Source organism: Chiloscyllium plagiosum, unplaced genomic scaffold (assembly GCF_037043375.1).
Source record: "Chiloscyllium plagiosum isolate Xiang-an unplaced genomic scaffold, Cpla_swu_hap1 HiC_scaffold_24, whole genome shotgun sequence".
In the NCBI taxonomy this organism is placed as follows: Eukaryota; Metazoa; Chordata; class Chondrichthyes; order Orectolobiformes; family Hemiscylliidae; genus Chiloscyllium; species Chiloscyllium plagiosum.
Genome location: NW_028270162.1, coordinates 30096324 through 30108912, shown reverse-complemented (window position 1 = coordinate 30108912; position 12589 = coordinate 30096324). Strand labels below are relative to the sequence as shown.

General features: G+C 38.3%; 2 protein-coding genes across 2 annotated transcripts in view; one reads left to right on the top strand and one right to left on the bottom strand.

Moving 5' to 3' along the window:
* The window catches only part of LOC122562656 (tectonic-1), a 39990-nt gene that overhangs the window by 10815 nt on the left and 16586 nt on the right, over positions 1 to 12589 (top strand). Inside the window, exons 3-8 of the mRNA XM_088000029.1 lie at positions 1292 to 1398; positions 3848 to 3990; positions 9055 to 9142; positions 9782 to 9894; positions 10319 to 10345; positions 12408 to 12536. Of these exons, the coding sequence (XP_087856155.1) occupies positions 1292 to 1398; positions 3848 to 3990; positions 9055 to 9142; positions 9782 to 9894; positions 10319 to 10345; positions 12408 to 12536 (607 nt within the window). The remainder of the gene's footprint in view (positions 1 to 1291; positions 1399 to 3847; positions 3991 to 9054; positions 9143 to 9781; positions 9895 to 10318; positions 10346 to 12407; positions 12537 to 12589) is intronic.
* Positions 11656 to 12589, bottom strand: part of hvcn1 (hydrogen voltage-gated channel 1) — a 35532-nt gene continuing 34598 nt past the window's right edge. The window contains exon 6 of the mRNA XM_088000030.1: positions 11656 to 11758. Coding sequence (XP_087856156.1) covers positions 11699 to 11758 — 60 coding nt within the window. The 3' untranslated portion in view covers positions 11656 to 11698. The remainder of the gene's footprint in view (positions 11759 to 12589) is intronic.

Here is a 12589-nt window from a genome sequence, read left to right as displayed (position 1 = left end):
GCCACCTTCCAAAACAACGCTGCTGACATAGCTTCCTTCTTCCATAACTATGATTTCCCCTCCATTGTGGTTGACAGGGCTCTTAACCACATCTGACATATTAGTCCTGCTTCTGCCTTTGCCTTTTCCCATCACTCACAACAGTTTGTGCGGATCCCCCTTGTCTTCACTTTTCATCCCACCAGCTTCCACGATAAAAGGATCATTCTACAGCACTTCAGACAGCTCCGGCGGAATGCCACCACCAGACACATCTTCCCTACACTCCCTCTGTCTGCATTCTACAAGGACTGTTTCCTCTGGGACACCCTAGTCCATTCCTTGACCACAAACACCATCCTCTCCCTTCCCATGTAACTGTAGCAGGTGCAACACCTGCCCCTACACCTAATCTTTGCTCATCATCCAAGGGCATAAACAGTCTTTGCAGGTGAAGCAGCATTTCACTGTACCTCCTCCAATTTGGTGTATTGCATTCATTGCACCCAGTGTGGCCTACTCTACATTGGAGAAACCAAATGCCGACTGGTTGACTGTTTTGCAGAACATCTCTGGTCCATGCGTGAGCAGGACCCCAACCTTCCCGTAGCCGGTCAATTTATCACAGCATCCTGTTCACATGTCCACTTATCTGTCCTTGACGAGCTGCAGTGCTTCAACAAATCACAGCACAAATATGAGAAACAACATCTCATCTTCAGACTAGATACTTTACAACCTTATGAAGTTAATTTTGGTTCACATCTTCAGATTGTGAACCCACTCCCATTCCTCTCCTTTCTTTTAGCTTTACTTGTTACATTCTCTATCACCAAGTTACCTCTCTCTTCCCCCCCACTCCAATGGGACTGTCTATCATTTCCAGTTTGGCAGTTAGACACACCATTGTTCTGCCATTCTCGCATTCCGATCACTTAATCTGCACCATCAGCATCCTTTCTCCCCTAGCATTCCACACCCCCCCCACCAGTACATAAATGTTGCCCCCTCCATACTTCAAATGAGTTTTGATGAAAACTCATCTAGACTCGAAACTTTAGCTGTCTGTCCATGCTGCCTGACCTGCTGTGATTTCCAGCATTTTTGTTTTCAGTCTGGAGTTTTGGTAGTCTTGTGGTTTATTATTTGTTGTATTTTCTAACATGATTTTGAAGTTTTCTCACTGTTACTTGCATTATCAACACATACAAATGTAATTTTTACTTATTTTTGTTTTCCATTTGTTCCTTAGAGTATTAAAACAGAAATTTGTAATCTTTCAATGTATGAACATTTCTTGAACTCCATGCAGGGGTGACAATAAGCTTTGCAATCAAGAAGCAGCAATGTATACTTTGGATTGGAATAAATCTGTATCCTTGATCAACCCCAGCATATTTTGTATTGAGACAAATAATTGTAAGTGCAATATAAGACCTCATATAATCTATTTTCTTTATATGTTTATTTTGTATGCCTTGTAAGACTATTTAAATTCAAAATGAAACTATTATAATTATTAAATATATATCTAACCACATAACATTTGAATTCCTTGTGTGACAATAAAATAGAACCAATCATGCACTCGTCTAACACCGAAGCATTGACAATACATCTTTTAAAAAATATCATTCAGAGAATGTGGACTTCCTGGCTTGCCAATCCCCAGTTGCCCTTTAGAAGGTGGTGGTGAACTGCCTTCGTGAATTTCTGCTGTCCACTCGGTGTAGAAAGACACATAGTGCTGTTGGGTAGTAAGTTCTAGGATTTTGATCCAGCAACCATGAAGGAATAATGATTTATTTCCGAGGTAGGATGGTAAGTGGCTTGGAGGGGAATGAGTTGATCTTGCAGGTGTCCTCCTATATCTGCTGCCCTCATCCTTCTGGATGGCAGTGGTTGTAGGTTGGAAAGGTGTCTAAGAAGCCTTAGTGAATTTCTGCTTTGCAACTTGCAGAAGCTACTCTCTGCTACTGAGTGTTGGTAGCGGAAGGAATGAATGTTTGTGGATGTGATGGCATTTGACATGGTTATTGCAATGACACTTGTGTGATATGAATATTACATGCTAGTTGTTGCCTGGATATTGTCCAGATCTTGCTGCATTTGGACATGGACTGCTTCAATATCTAAGCAGTTGTGAATGGAGCTGGAATTTGTGGAAGCATCTCCTTCTGACCTTATGAGATAGTGTAGGTTATTGATGGGCTGAGGCCGCAACCTTGAGGAATTTCTAAAGAAAATGTCCCGGAACTGAGTTGACTGACCTCCAACAACCAGAACCATCGTTCTCCGATCTAGGTATAATTCCAATCAGCGAAGAGTTTTCTTCTGATTCCCTTTGATCCTAATTTTGTTAGGTCTCCTGGATGCCACATTCTGTCAAAAGTGGCCCTGACGTCATGAGAAGTCATTCTCAACCCCTCTCTGCAATTCAGCTGTTATGTTCATGTTTGAACCAAGATTATAATGAGGTCAGAAGATGAGCGTCCCTGAAAACTGAACCCAGTGAACAAGTTATGACTGAGCTAGTGCTGCTTGATAGCACTATTGATGATCCCTTCCATCGCTTTACTGATGATTGAGAGCAGACAAATGGGCTGATCATGTCTGGATTTGATTTGTTCTTTTTGTTGTACTGTACAAGAAATACCTTGTCAATGTTCTACATTGTCAGATACATGCCAGTGTTGTATCTGTATTAAAACAGCTTGGCTAGAAATGCAGCAAGTTTTGGAGCATAGATCTGCAATACTGGTGCCAATCTGTTATCAGAGAATGTAACCTCTGCAGTATCCAGTACCTTCAGCCTTTTTCCTTGATGACATATGGAATGAATTAAGTTGATTGGTGATTAGCATTTGTAATGCATGTACCTCCAGAGGAGGCTGAGATGGATCATCCACTGGGCCTTTTGGCTGAGGATTATTGTAAATGCTTCACTCTTAACTTTGGCTTGCTACGAATTTCTAAAAATCTCATTTCTAAATTTTCTCATTTCCAAAAGTGAGACACTTGATGGAATTTATCATTTAAACAGTTTTATTTGGAGCTCTTTTGCTCAATCTAACCAATTGAAGGGGAATAATTTTTCAACAATTTGTAAATTTCAATTTCTGTACGAATTATAACATGCCTTCATCTTTTGAAGTTCTGGTTTCTGCTGGAGTGCAACTCCATTGATGAAGCAGCCATATATATTGTTATAACATCCATTGATGCTAATATACCTGTGCTTTAGCCACTCAGTTTTCTTCTCATGTCAGCATGAACAATAAGTAATGGTATGTACTCATTTGGGAGTTACACATGCACACTTTATGGAATTGTCTCCAAATGCAAAAAAATCCTTACAGTCAAATCCTTACAAACAAAACTCAAAAAAGCCAAACATCATGTCTCTTCAATAAGTATTCTGGCTGAGATGAGTGAAGAAAGCACAAACCTGATACAAAAATTGGTACTTCCCTAATCTCTGTGAATAAGTATTTCACACCAGACATTGCATTTATTCACTTAGGACTGGAAAATATTGCATTGGATTTCTTTTAATTCAAATCATGCACTTCTCTGTACATTTCCTGTTACTTGATAAGACTGCATCAAATAGAAAGTCTGGTATATTTTTCAATGTTAATATGAACCAGAAAAATCAACACCACAAAATATATAACTTTTTATCCCAGGCTCAAATAAAACTGATCACACCCAAGTAATAATTTGTTTTGTAAAAGAGCAATATATGTTAGCATTTTAATTGGACCATATCAGAAAGTTTCTTTCCAATGTGCAATATATTTTGATAAATGGCTGTTTGTTTTCAAGCATTTATTCAAATTGTTTTTGGTCTTTTTTTAATCCTCAGATAAAGCAGGATCTTATTTTGCCCCAGAAGTGCCAACCACTCATAATTTTGACAGATTAATGAGACAATTTGGTGGTTCTTCCTTCAGTACATCAAATTTACCGACTACAAGTACACCCAAGTCAACAGCAAGAGGCTATCAGGTAGTAATTATAAATGGATGTGTTCACATTTGTCAGCACAGTAGTCTCCAATTTTTGAGTTCTATATTAAGGTTTTGGCTATTTGATTCAGACATTTTACAATGTTTTTAAAATAGATTCCTTAAAATTCCTGACTTGTTTGTTAAATTGTTTTGATTTTGATGAAAATTTATAATAACGGGTTCTGATACCACTGTTATTTAAATTAATAAAGAACCCAGTTAATGGGAAAAATTCCTGGCGGTTCCAACCCAAAAGGCTCTGTGGGAGTACCTTCAAAACTTGGACTGCAGCAGTTTAAGTAAGTAGGTCACCACCATTTTCCCAAAGGCAATAGGGGAAAGGTGATAAATGTTTGTCTTGTGAATGAATAAAAGGAGAAACTGAGATTCTTCTTTTAGAAGAGCAAGTTAAGTAAAGATGTTCAAAATCTCGGGTTTCTTAGTGTAGATAGAGACAACCAGCGGGTGGGCTGAGAACCAGAGTGGAGACATTTATGGTGTCAGGAAATAGAGTCAAAGACAACATGATCTTTTTTTTAACTTAGCAATTGTTTAGGATCTGCCTGAGAATATGGTGGAGGCCGATTTACTGTGTCTTTTAAAGAGAGCAGAGTTTAGAAATGGTTGCCCAAAATTGCAATAAGTTACAGAGAATTGTGAACACAGCTCAGTCTGTCCGCAAACCAACCTTCTATCCATTGACTCCGTCTATATTTCCCACTGCCTCGGGAAAGCAGTCAATATAATCAAAGACCCCTCCCACCCCGGTGATACTGTCTTGTATCCTCTTCCATTGGGCAGAAGATAGAAAAGTTTGAAAACACATACCAAAACATTCAAGAAAAGCTTCTTCCATGCTGTTACCAGACTTTTGAACAGACCTCTCATATATTAAAGTTGATCTTTCTCTGCACCTTTTCTACAGTATATAGGCGAACCTCGATTATTTGAACATGATGGGTGGGTACTAATTCATTTGGATAATCAATTATTCGGTTAATCGATTTAAATGTCTTTCCTCTGGGGCTTGGAGTTTTTAAAGTCTGCTCCCCGTTCAGGAGTCTGCAGAAGCGATATCCCGCCCCTGAGCAACACTACCCCACCGCCTACCCAGCCCCAACCCCATCGAAAACTGCCTCCCCACCCCCAACACAGGGCCCCCCACCCCCAAACCTGTCAAACACTGCTCCCGCCCCCAACACCGGCCCTTCCTGCCCCCAACCCCATCGAACACCGCCCCCCACTCCAACCCCCTGCAACATCGCCCCCCCGCCCCTGACCCCGTCGAACACCGACCCCCTCCCCCAACACTGCCCCAACCCTATCGAACACTGCCCGCCCCCCAACTCTGTCCAACAGTGCCCCCAACCCCATACACAGCCGCCCCCTCTCCAGGGCAGCTGCATTGGACACCAACAACAAGACTGCTGCTGCTGCCTTTGTGGGGTAAATCTCCAAATAGCGGATGCGCACACACACCCATACAACTTTTTACTGCAACATTTTGACAGTTTCCACGTTTCCCTTGTACAGGACAATGTTGGAGGGATCTCTGCGGAAGGGGGGGTTTAGGGTACACCCCTGTGTAGAACTCCAGGGCAAGTGTGAGGGGAGAGAGAGAGGGGGGGGGGGAAGACAGTCATTTGGAGACGGTGCCTGTTTAATCACTGTAAACAAAGGACACGATCACTGTTGGAAACACGTCTTTGATGTAATATTTCTATTGGGACCTTGAGATCTCCTTCGGATAATCCGATTTTTGGATAATTGGTATTCGGATAATCGAGGTTCCTCTTTATATTCTGCATTCTGTTCTATTGCTCTGAGGTACTTATGTAAGGTTTGATTTGCCTGTATAGCACACAAAACAATATTTGTCACATATACTGAGATGCAGTGAAAATAACAAATCAAATCCAAGTAAAGTAAATCTTGTTTGACAGGACCCTTATGAAATGGCACTCTCAATAAACTGACAAAAATTATATACCTAAAGTAAAGCAAAATTTATTATTCTGTCCAATTATTATAGTTTTTAATTTATTTACCTCCATGTAAATTACTTATATTCAATCAAATGGCCACATGAAATATCAACAGAACATTCAATTTTGAGTAAATCTTTCCTCAAATACTGCAATCTACTGCAATATCCAATTAGTTGGTTGAGGGTACAACCCTCTGCCGGTTAGTATTATTTAAAGACAGCACCAGGGACCCAGGTTCAATTCCCACCTCGGGTGACTGTCTGTGTGGAGTTTGCACATTCTCCCTATGTTTGCATGGGTTTGCTCTGGTTTCCTCCCACAGTCCAAAGGTGTGCAGGTCAGATGAATTGGCCATGCTAAATTGTCCATAGTGTTCAGGGTAAATGTAGCGGAATGGGTCTGGGTGGGTTACTCTTCAGATGGTCGGTGTGGACTTGTTGGGCTGAAGGGCCTGTTTCCATACTGTAAGGAATCTTAAAAAAGTAAAATTGCATTATTGTTTCAGTGATTTAAACTGTAATTAAGATATAACAGGGATACGTATACCTTCTGTATTACGTTTCTATTACTTAGTGTGCATTTTTACATTGATTATGTAGATCTCTTGATTATCCAGAATATTTGATCAACTAGCACATTCCTGGTCCCATAGGTAACAGTTAATAAAGTGTTTGCTATATTTATTTTAATTAACTTGTACCTCCCTTGGCTTCACATTCTGTGTGGACAGGCAGCACTGAGAAACCCTTGTAATTATGCTCTTTGAAAATCAATGAATCAGCTCTGCTAAAACAGCACAAACTGCTTGCTAGCTTATTAACCAGTTTATGGCTGCTCTCATGGAACTTTTTAAGCCTCGTAGAAACTTAATTAACTTTACATGGTAACTTGCCTTTTTTTAAACAGTATTTTTTAAAATCACTTGGTTAGTTAATTAGTCAATGGATGATTTTATGGTTGAATAAGTTCATTTCATTTTGCTTTTATTGCTCGTTTAAAGATTTTATCTCCTTGTTAGAGTGCTTTTCCTCATTCACTAGACCTAAGCGGCCCTTATTTATATGTACACAAAATTATAGATTGATTCAGGAATGAAAGTAATCTAAAGAAAGAAATTGAAGATCTAAGCTTTCAGGAGACTTTTTAAAAGGGTGAGAGATCTAGCTAGATAGGGTCATAGAGATATACAGCAATGAAACAGACCCTTTGGTCCAACTCATCCATGCTGACCAGATATCCTAAATAAATCTTGTCCCAATTGCCAACATTTGGCCCATATCCCGCTAAACACTTCCTATTCATATACACATCCAGATGCCTTTCAAATGTTGTAATCATACCAGCCTCCACCACTTCCTCTGGCACCACCCTCTGCATGAAAACGTTGCCCCTCGTACCTTTTAATTCTTTCCCATCTCATTCTAAACCTATGCCCTCTAGTTTTGGACTCCGCCACCCTGAGGAAAAGATCTTGTTTATTTACTCTATCCATGCCCCTCGTGTTTTTATAAACTTCTATAACGTCACCCCTCAGTCTCCGATGCTCCAGGGAAAACAGCCCCAGGCTATTCAACCTCTCCCTATAGCTCAAACCTTCCAACCCTGGCAATATCCTTCTAAATCTTTTCTGAACTTTTGAGTTTCACATCATCCTTCCTTTAGCAAGAAGACCAGAATTGCACACAATATTCCAAAAGTGGCCGAACCAATGTCCTGTATAACTGCAACATGACCTCCCAACTCTTGTACTCATCAATGCACTGGCTAGGCAAGCATACCAAACGCAAGCATTCTTCACTATCCTATCTACCTGTAACTCCATATTCAAAGAACAATAAATCTGCACTCCAAGGTCTCTTTATTCAGCAACACTGCCCAGGACCTTACCATTAAGTATAAGTTCTGTACTGATATGCCTTTCCAAAATGCAGCACCTCACATTTATCTAAATTAAACTTTATTTGTCACTCTTCAGCCTATTCGCCCATCTGATCAAGATCTCATTGTACTCTGAGCTAACTTTAACTGCTCAGTACACCTCCAATTTTGGTGTCATCTGCAAGCTTACTAACCATATCTCCTATGTTCACATCCAAATAATTTATATAAATGACAAAAAGCAGTGGACTCAGCAGTAATCCTTGTAGCACACTGTAGTCACCGACCTCTGATCTGAAAAGCAACCGTCCATCACCATCTTCTGTCCTCTACCTTCGAGCCAGTTCTGTATCCAAATAGCTGGTTCTCCCTCTATTCCGTGTGATCTACCCTTGCCAACAAGTTTACCATGAGGAACCTTGCTGAATGCCTTACTGAAGTCCATATAGCTCACATCCACCACTCTTCTCTCAGCAGTTCTCTTTGTTACTTCTCAAAAAACTCAATTAAGTTAGTAAGTCATGATTTCCCATGCACAAAGCCGTGTTGACTATCCCTAATCACTCATTGCATTTTCAAATATATGTAAATCCTGTCCCTCAGGATTCCCTCCAACAATGATGCCAGGCTCGCTGGTCTATAATTCTCTGTTTTTTTCCATATTACCTTTCTTAAATAGTGGCACCACTTCAGTCTTCCAGCACCTTTCTTCTGGCTATCAGTGATACAAATATGTCAATAAAGGGCCCAGCAATCTCTTCCCTAGCTTCCCACAGAGTTCTAGGGTACACCTGATTATGTCCCAGGGATTTATTCACATTTTATGCATTTCAAGATATCTAACACCACCACCTCTGTAATATGGACATTTTTCAATAAATAAAAACTGTTAAAGCCTGATTTCTAAACTTGGGGGAATTGAATGAGATTGAAGATTTTCTCACCATTAGTAGAGACCCATGTAGGTGTAATTGTCAATGTGTATGGAAGGTTGTAACAATGGAAAAGGGCTAAGTGTTTTGGAGGCATTTAACAAGTGTTAAAACAACATTTTCAATGTCAAATGTCATTTCTCAATAAGCAAAAAGTAGTAGATCTCTTAGATATTCTGTCATACATATTATCTAAGTATCTCCAAACAGTAAAGGTTAAAAAAAAAACACTAAGCCATATGCTATTTTTTATTTTCAACTTAGTATGGAGTTCCTATTAAATCTGTTGATGATTTTCTGAGACTTCCTGCTCCTCTGGCAACATCTGAATGCACTGACGATAATCCAGCAGGTAAGAGATGTTCAACTAATTTTAGTAGGGTAGGGTAACAGGAAGTCCATATTTAAAAGAAAGACTGGGGTGATTGCTGCAAGTTTTGTTTTTGAGTTGTTGGACTGGAATTTGTGGTCAGTGATGATGCACAGGATCTAATGTTCTCTACACTAATGCTTGCCCACAGATGTTCTCTGAGGATTTTCAACAAAACTGCTACAAGTAGCAAGTTATTTCAAAGAAGTACTCTCTTTTCACAATGGAATAGATAGGGTCTACCTTTCTTCTCCTGAGTTTTGTGTGCATCTATCAAGTAACGTCTTACCATTCTATGTATTTCATTACATACTGATTAAATACTGATAGACTGCAGCTGCTAGATGAACAGAGCATTTCAGAAAACATTATGATTTCTATGTTTAACTGCACAGTTGCAGTTGCCTTTAGTTGCTGTTCAATTTATACTATAATAACAATGAGCACTGAGAGCCTCATCATTGTATTTACCTCAACAAAAAAGCCCATTGAAGGTTATATTGTTACTGCTAATCTGTATTAATTTATTAATAATCCAGAACTGAATAAAGATCAAATGTATAGTTTTTAATTTATGTAAAGTTTATGTTTTAATAATCTTTGACTCTTGTTTCTTTGTAGGCTTTTTAGTAAATCAGGCAACACACTGCAGTAGAAAATTTGATGTAGCAACAAATTGCAGTAACGTTCCAGCATTAAGCACACAACACTATCTCCATTTCACTATTTTGCCAGTAGGTTTACCACAGTTTTGTTTGTTATATAAATGCTATATGTCATGAAAATTTTTGACTGGTAGCTCTAAGTTAAAATGTACAAAATAAATGTTTAATTCCTCGTTAACATCAAAAGTAATGTCATAACTCACATTGAAGTCAGGCATTAGATTTCTGGATTTGTTAACTTATAAGTGTACTAGTATGAAAAATGTATAATTAACAACTGATCAAGCTGGTTGTATTATGACCAATTTATTGCTATTTTAATATGGTTTTTTAAAATTGTGGCATTAGGTCATACTTATAGGGAGTTTCCACATTAGAGTTTGAAATCTGATATTTTAAACATTTGTATGTTTTTGCTAATAAAGTTTTGGTAAATTATTACTTTACTTTTAAAGCTGTAGAAACTAACATGTTCAAATACTATATTTTTCAGACCCCCAATGGAAGCTTGAACAGTGCTGTAAGTGTTTTCTTGAAATGGTCACAATAAAGGCATCTGAGATCCCCCTCCATACTCTATTTCCAGAAGAGAGCAATGAAGCCATGTGTTTTTGCAGAGTGCTTCTCTACCACATTTATGTAATTCTGCAGGAATTCTGTTTGCTATTGGACAAATGAGCAGAAACAGACCATTGAGCCTGCAACCAGCAGTCTTATTAGTTCTCCGTTGTCAGATAGCCTTTCCAATCTCATATCAGGCTGAGGCTGTGTTGAGATGGTGGTGGATAGCATGCTGTGGGATTTAGTCAAGGGCACTCAGACTGAGGACAGAGTCTCAGAAGAAGAAATCAATGAGTGCTGTTTCTCTGCCCATGGGTATGTTCTTAGCTTTCAGTAGGGATGCTTGGGCCATTAATGATCTTGACTGTGTTGAAGACTCCTGCATGTCATCGCTGGCAAGAATTTCATTCCACTATGTATTCCTTCAGCCACAGGTCTTCAGTTGGACCTTGGTCATGTGATTTATTAGCTCCTGGTCATTCTCCCAAATTAGTCTTGATATTTCCTGGGAAAGAAACCCAAACTATCTTCACAGGTGCAGTTTATGAAGGATTTAAGTGGATAGCAGTTACTGTGGGGATGAAGTTCATCAAGAATCATTGGTTGATTGAAAAATGCTGACTGAGTCTTTGGCACCACTGGTGTGAATTGATCACAACCATCCTTTTAAAAGAATTCAAATGAAATCAGGCACATTGAATTACGCTCAACTTTACAATTTAGCCAATTTTGCCCAACTGTGTTTGTTATATGAATCTTCTCCCATCTTAATGCTTCTCACTTTATTAACATATTCTTTTATTCCTTTCTCTCTTAAATACTAATCTAATTTTCTTTTAAATGTATTGATAGTGGCTAAGGCAAAACTGTGATAGGAAATTCTACTTTGAACCACAGAAATCTCTCCTGCATTATTCGTGACTACCTTTATAGCCCTGTGTTTAGAATTTCGCCACAAATGGAAATATCTTCTCTACCAATTTATTCATTATCACTCCTGTCACCTAGCCAAGTTCCCTTTTCAAGGGAAAATGTCCCAGTCTGCTCAGCCTTTCCTAAACGTTTCCTTGTAGTTCTCATGTGACCCTTTAAAAATCTTCATTGTACTTTTCCAAGTGCTTCATGAAAACATTGTTACCATAAATGCTACAGCTGACCTGGTCAGTCACTAACATATTCTGTGCTCAAGTGCACAAAATGTTAAGGCAATTATTTATATCATTTGATTTGTGCCTATACAAATGCAGCATAATTACACCATTTACTCACCCTATGATAAAGTTTCCACTCCTTTTCTCTTGAACAGTTTACTTCAGGCATAAAGTCCAGATGATTTGCACCTTGTTTCTATGTTTATTGGGATAGTTTTCAGCTAGCAAGAAATGCAATTGTCAGTAACTATTGAATAAGAATTAATTCTGAATCAGTATAGAAATAGAATAATTGTTTCAGTAAATTATTATATTTTAGCAACTAATTGGAAGATGGGGAAGTACAAATCATTTAGAATATATTTTTATACATGTTTATACATAGCAACGCTTGCTGCTACAGTTTAGTGGAATGGACCCTAAAATGGTATTGAAATCTAGAACTTTTTAATTGGAGGTTTTTTGTTGATCAGCACACTAGGGTGCTGTTTGTTATAGATCATTGAAAGGAAGTCAATGAATACTCTGCTTTTAACGTTATGTTAAAATTCTAACAGATTTATGACAGTTGTAAAAAACACAACTGAAATAGAAAAGGCAGATTTTCAATAAAGTAATACATATCAATATATAAAGTACTTAGAATTTGAACTGGTTCAAGAGTTAATAGGATTTTCAGTAGTTTAAAAAGTACATATTAAAGAGCTAATTATGACTCTTACAATTTTAGAGAATACAACATTTCAAATCTCAATTTTTTTTCACAGATCTATGTTGTTAAAGTATATTTTGCTATAAAAGATATTTATTTTGTGTTCATTAATAACCATGGATAGATGAACTTACTAATTTAATTTTCTTTTGTTCTAGATTCCTTTCCTTCTTACCTCTGTTAATTTGAGATCTCTAAATGGAACAATAGCACATACAAATGACCCTGATCCTGACAATTGGTTGCCTCATTTGCGTGATGATGTCTGCATAAATGTGGTGCTAGAGGTAAGTTGGTTTAACACTGATTTGCTTATTAATGTCTCTCCTTCCTTAAATAT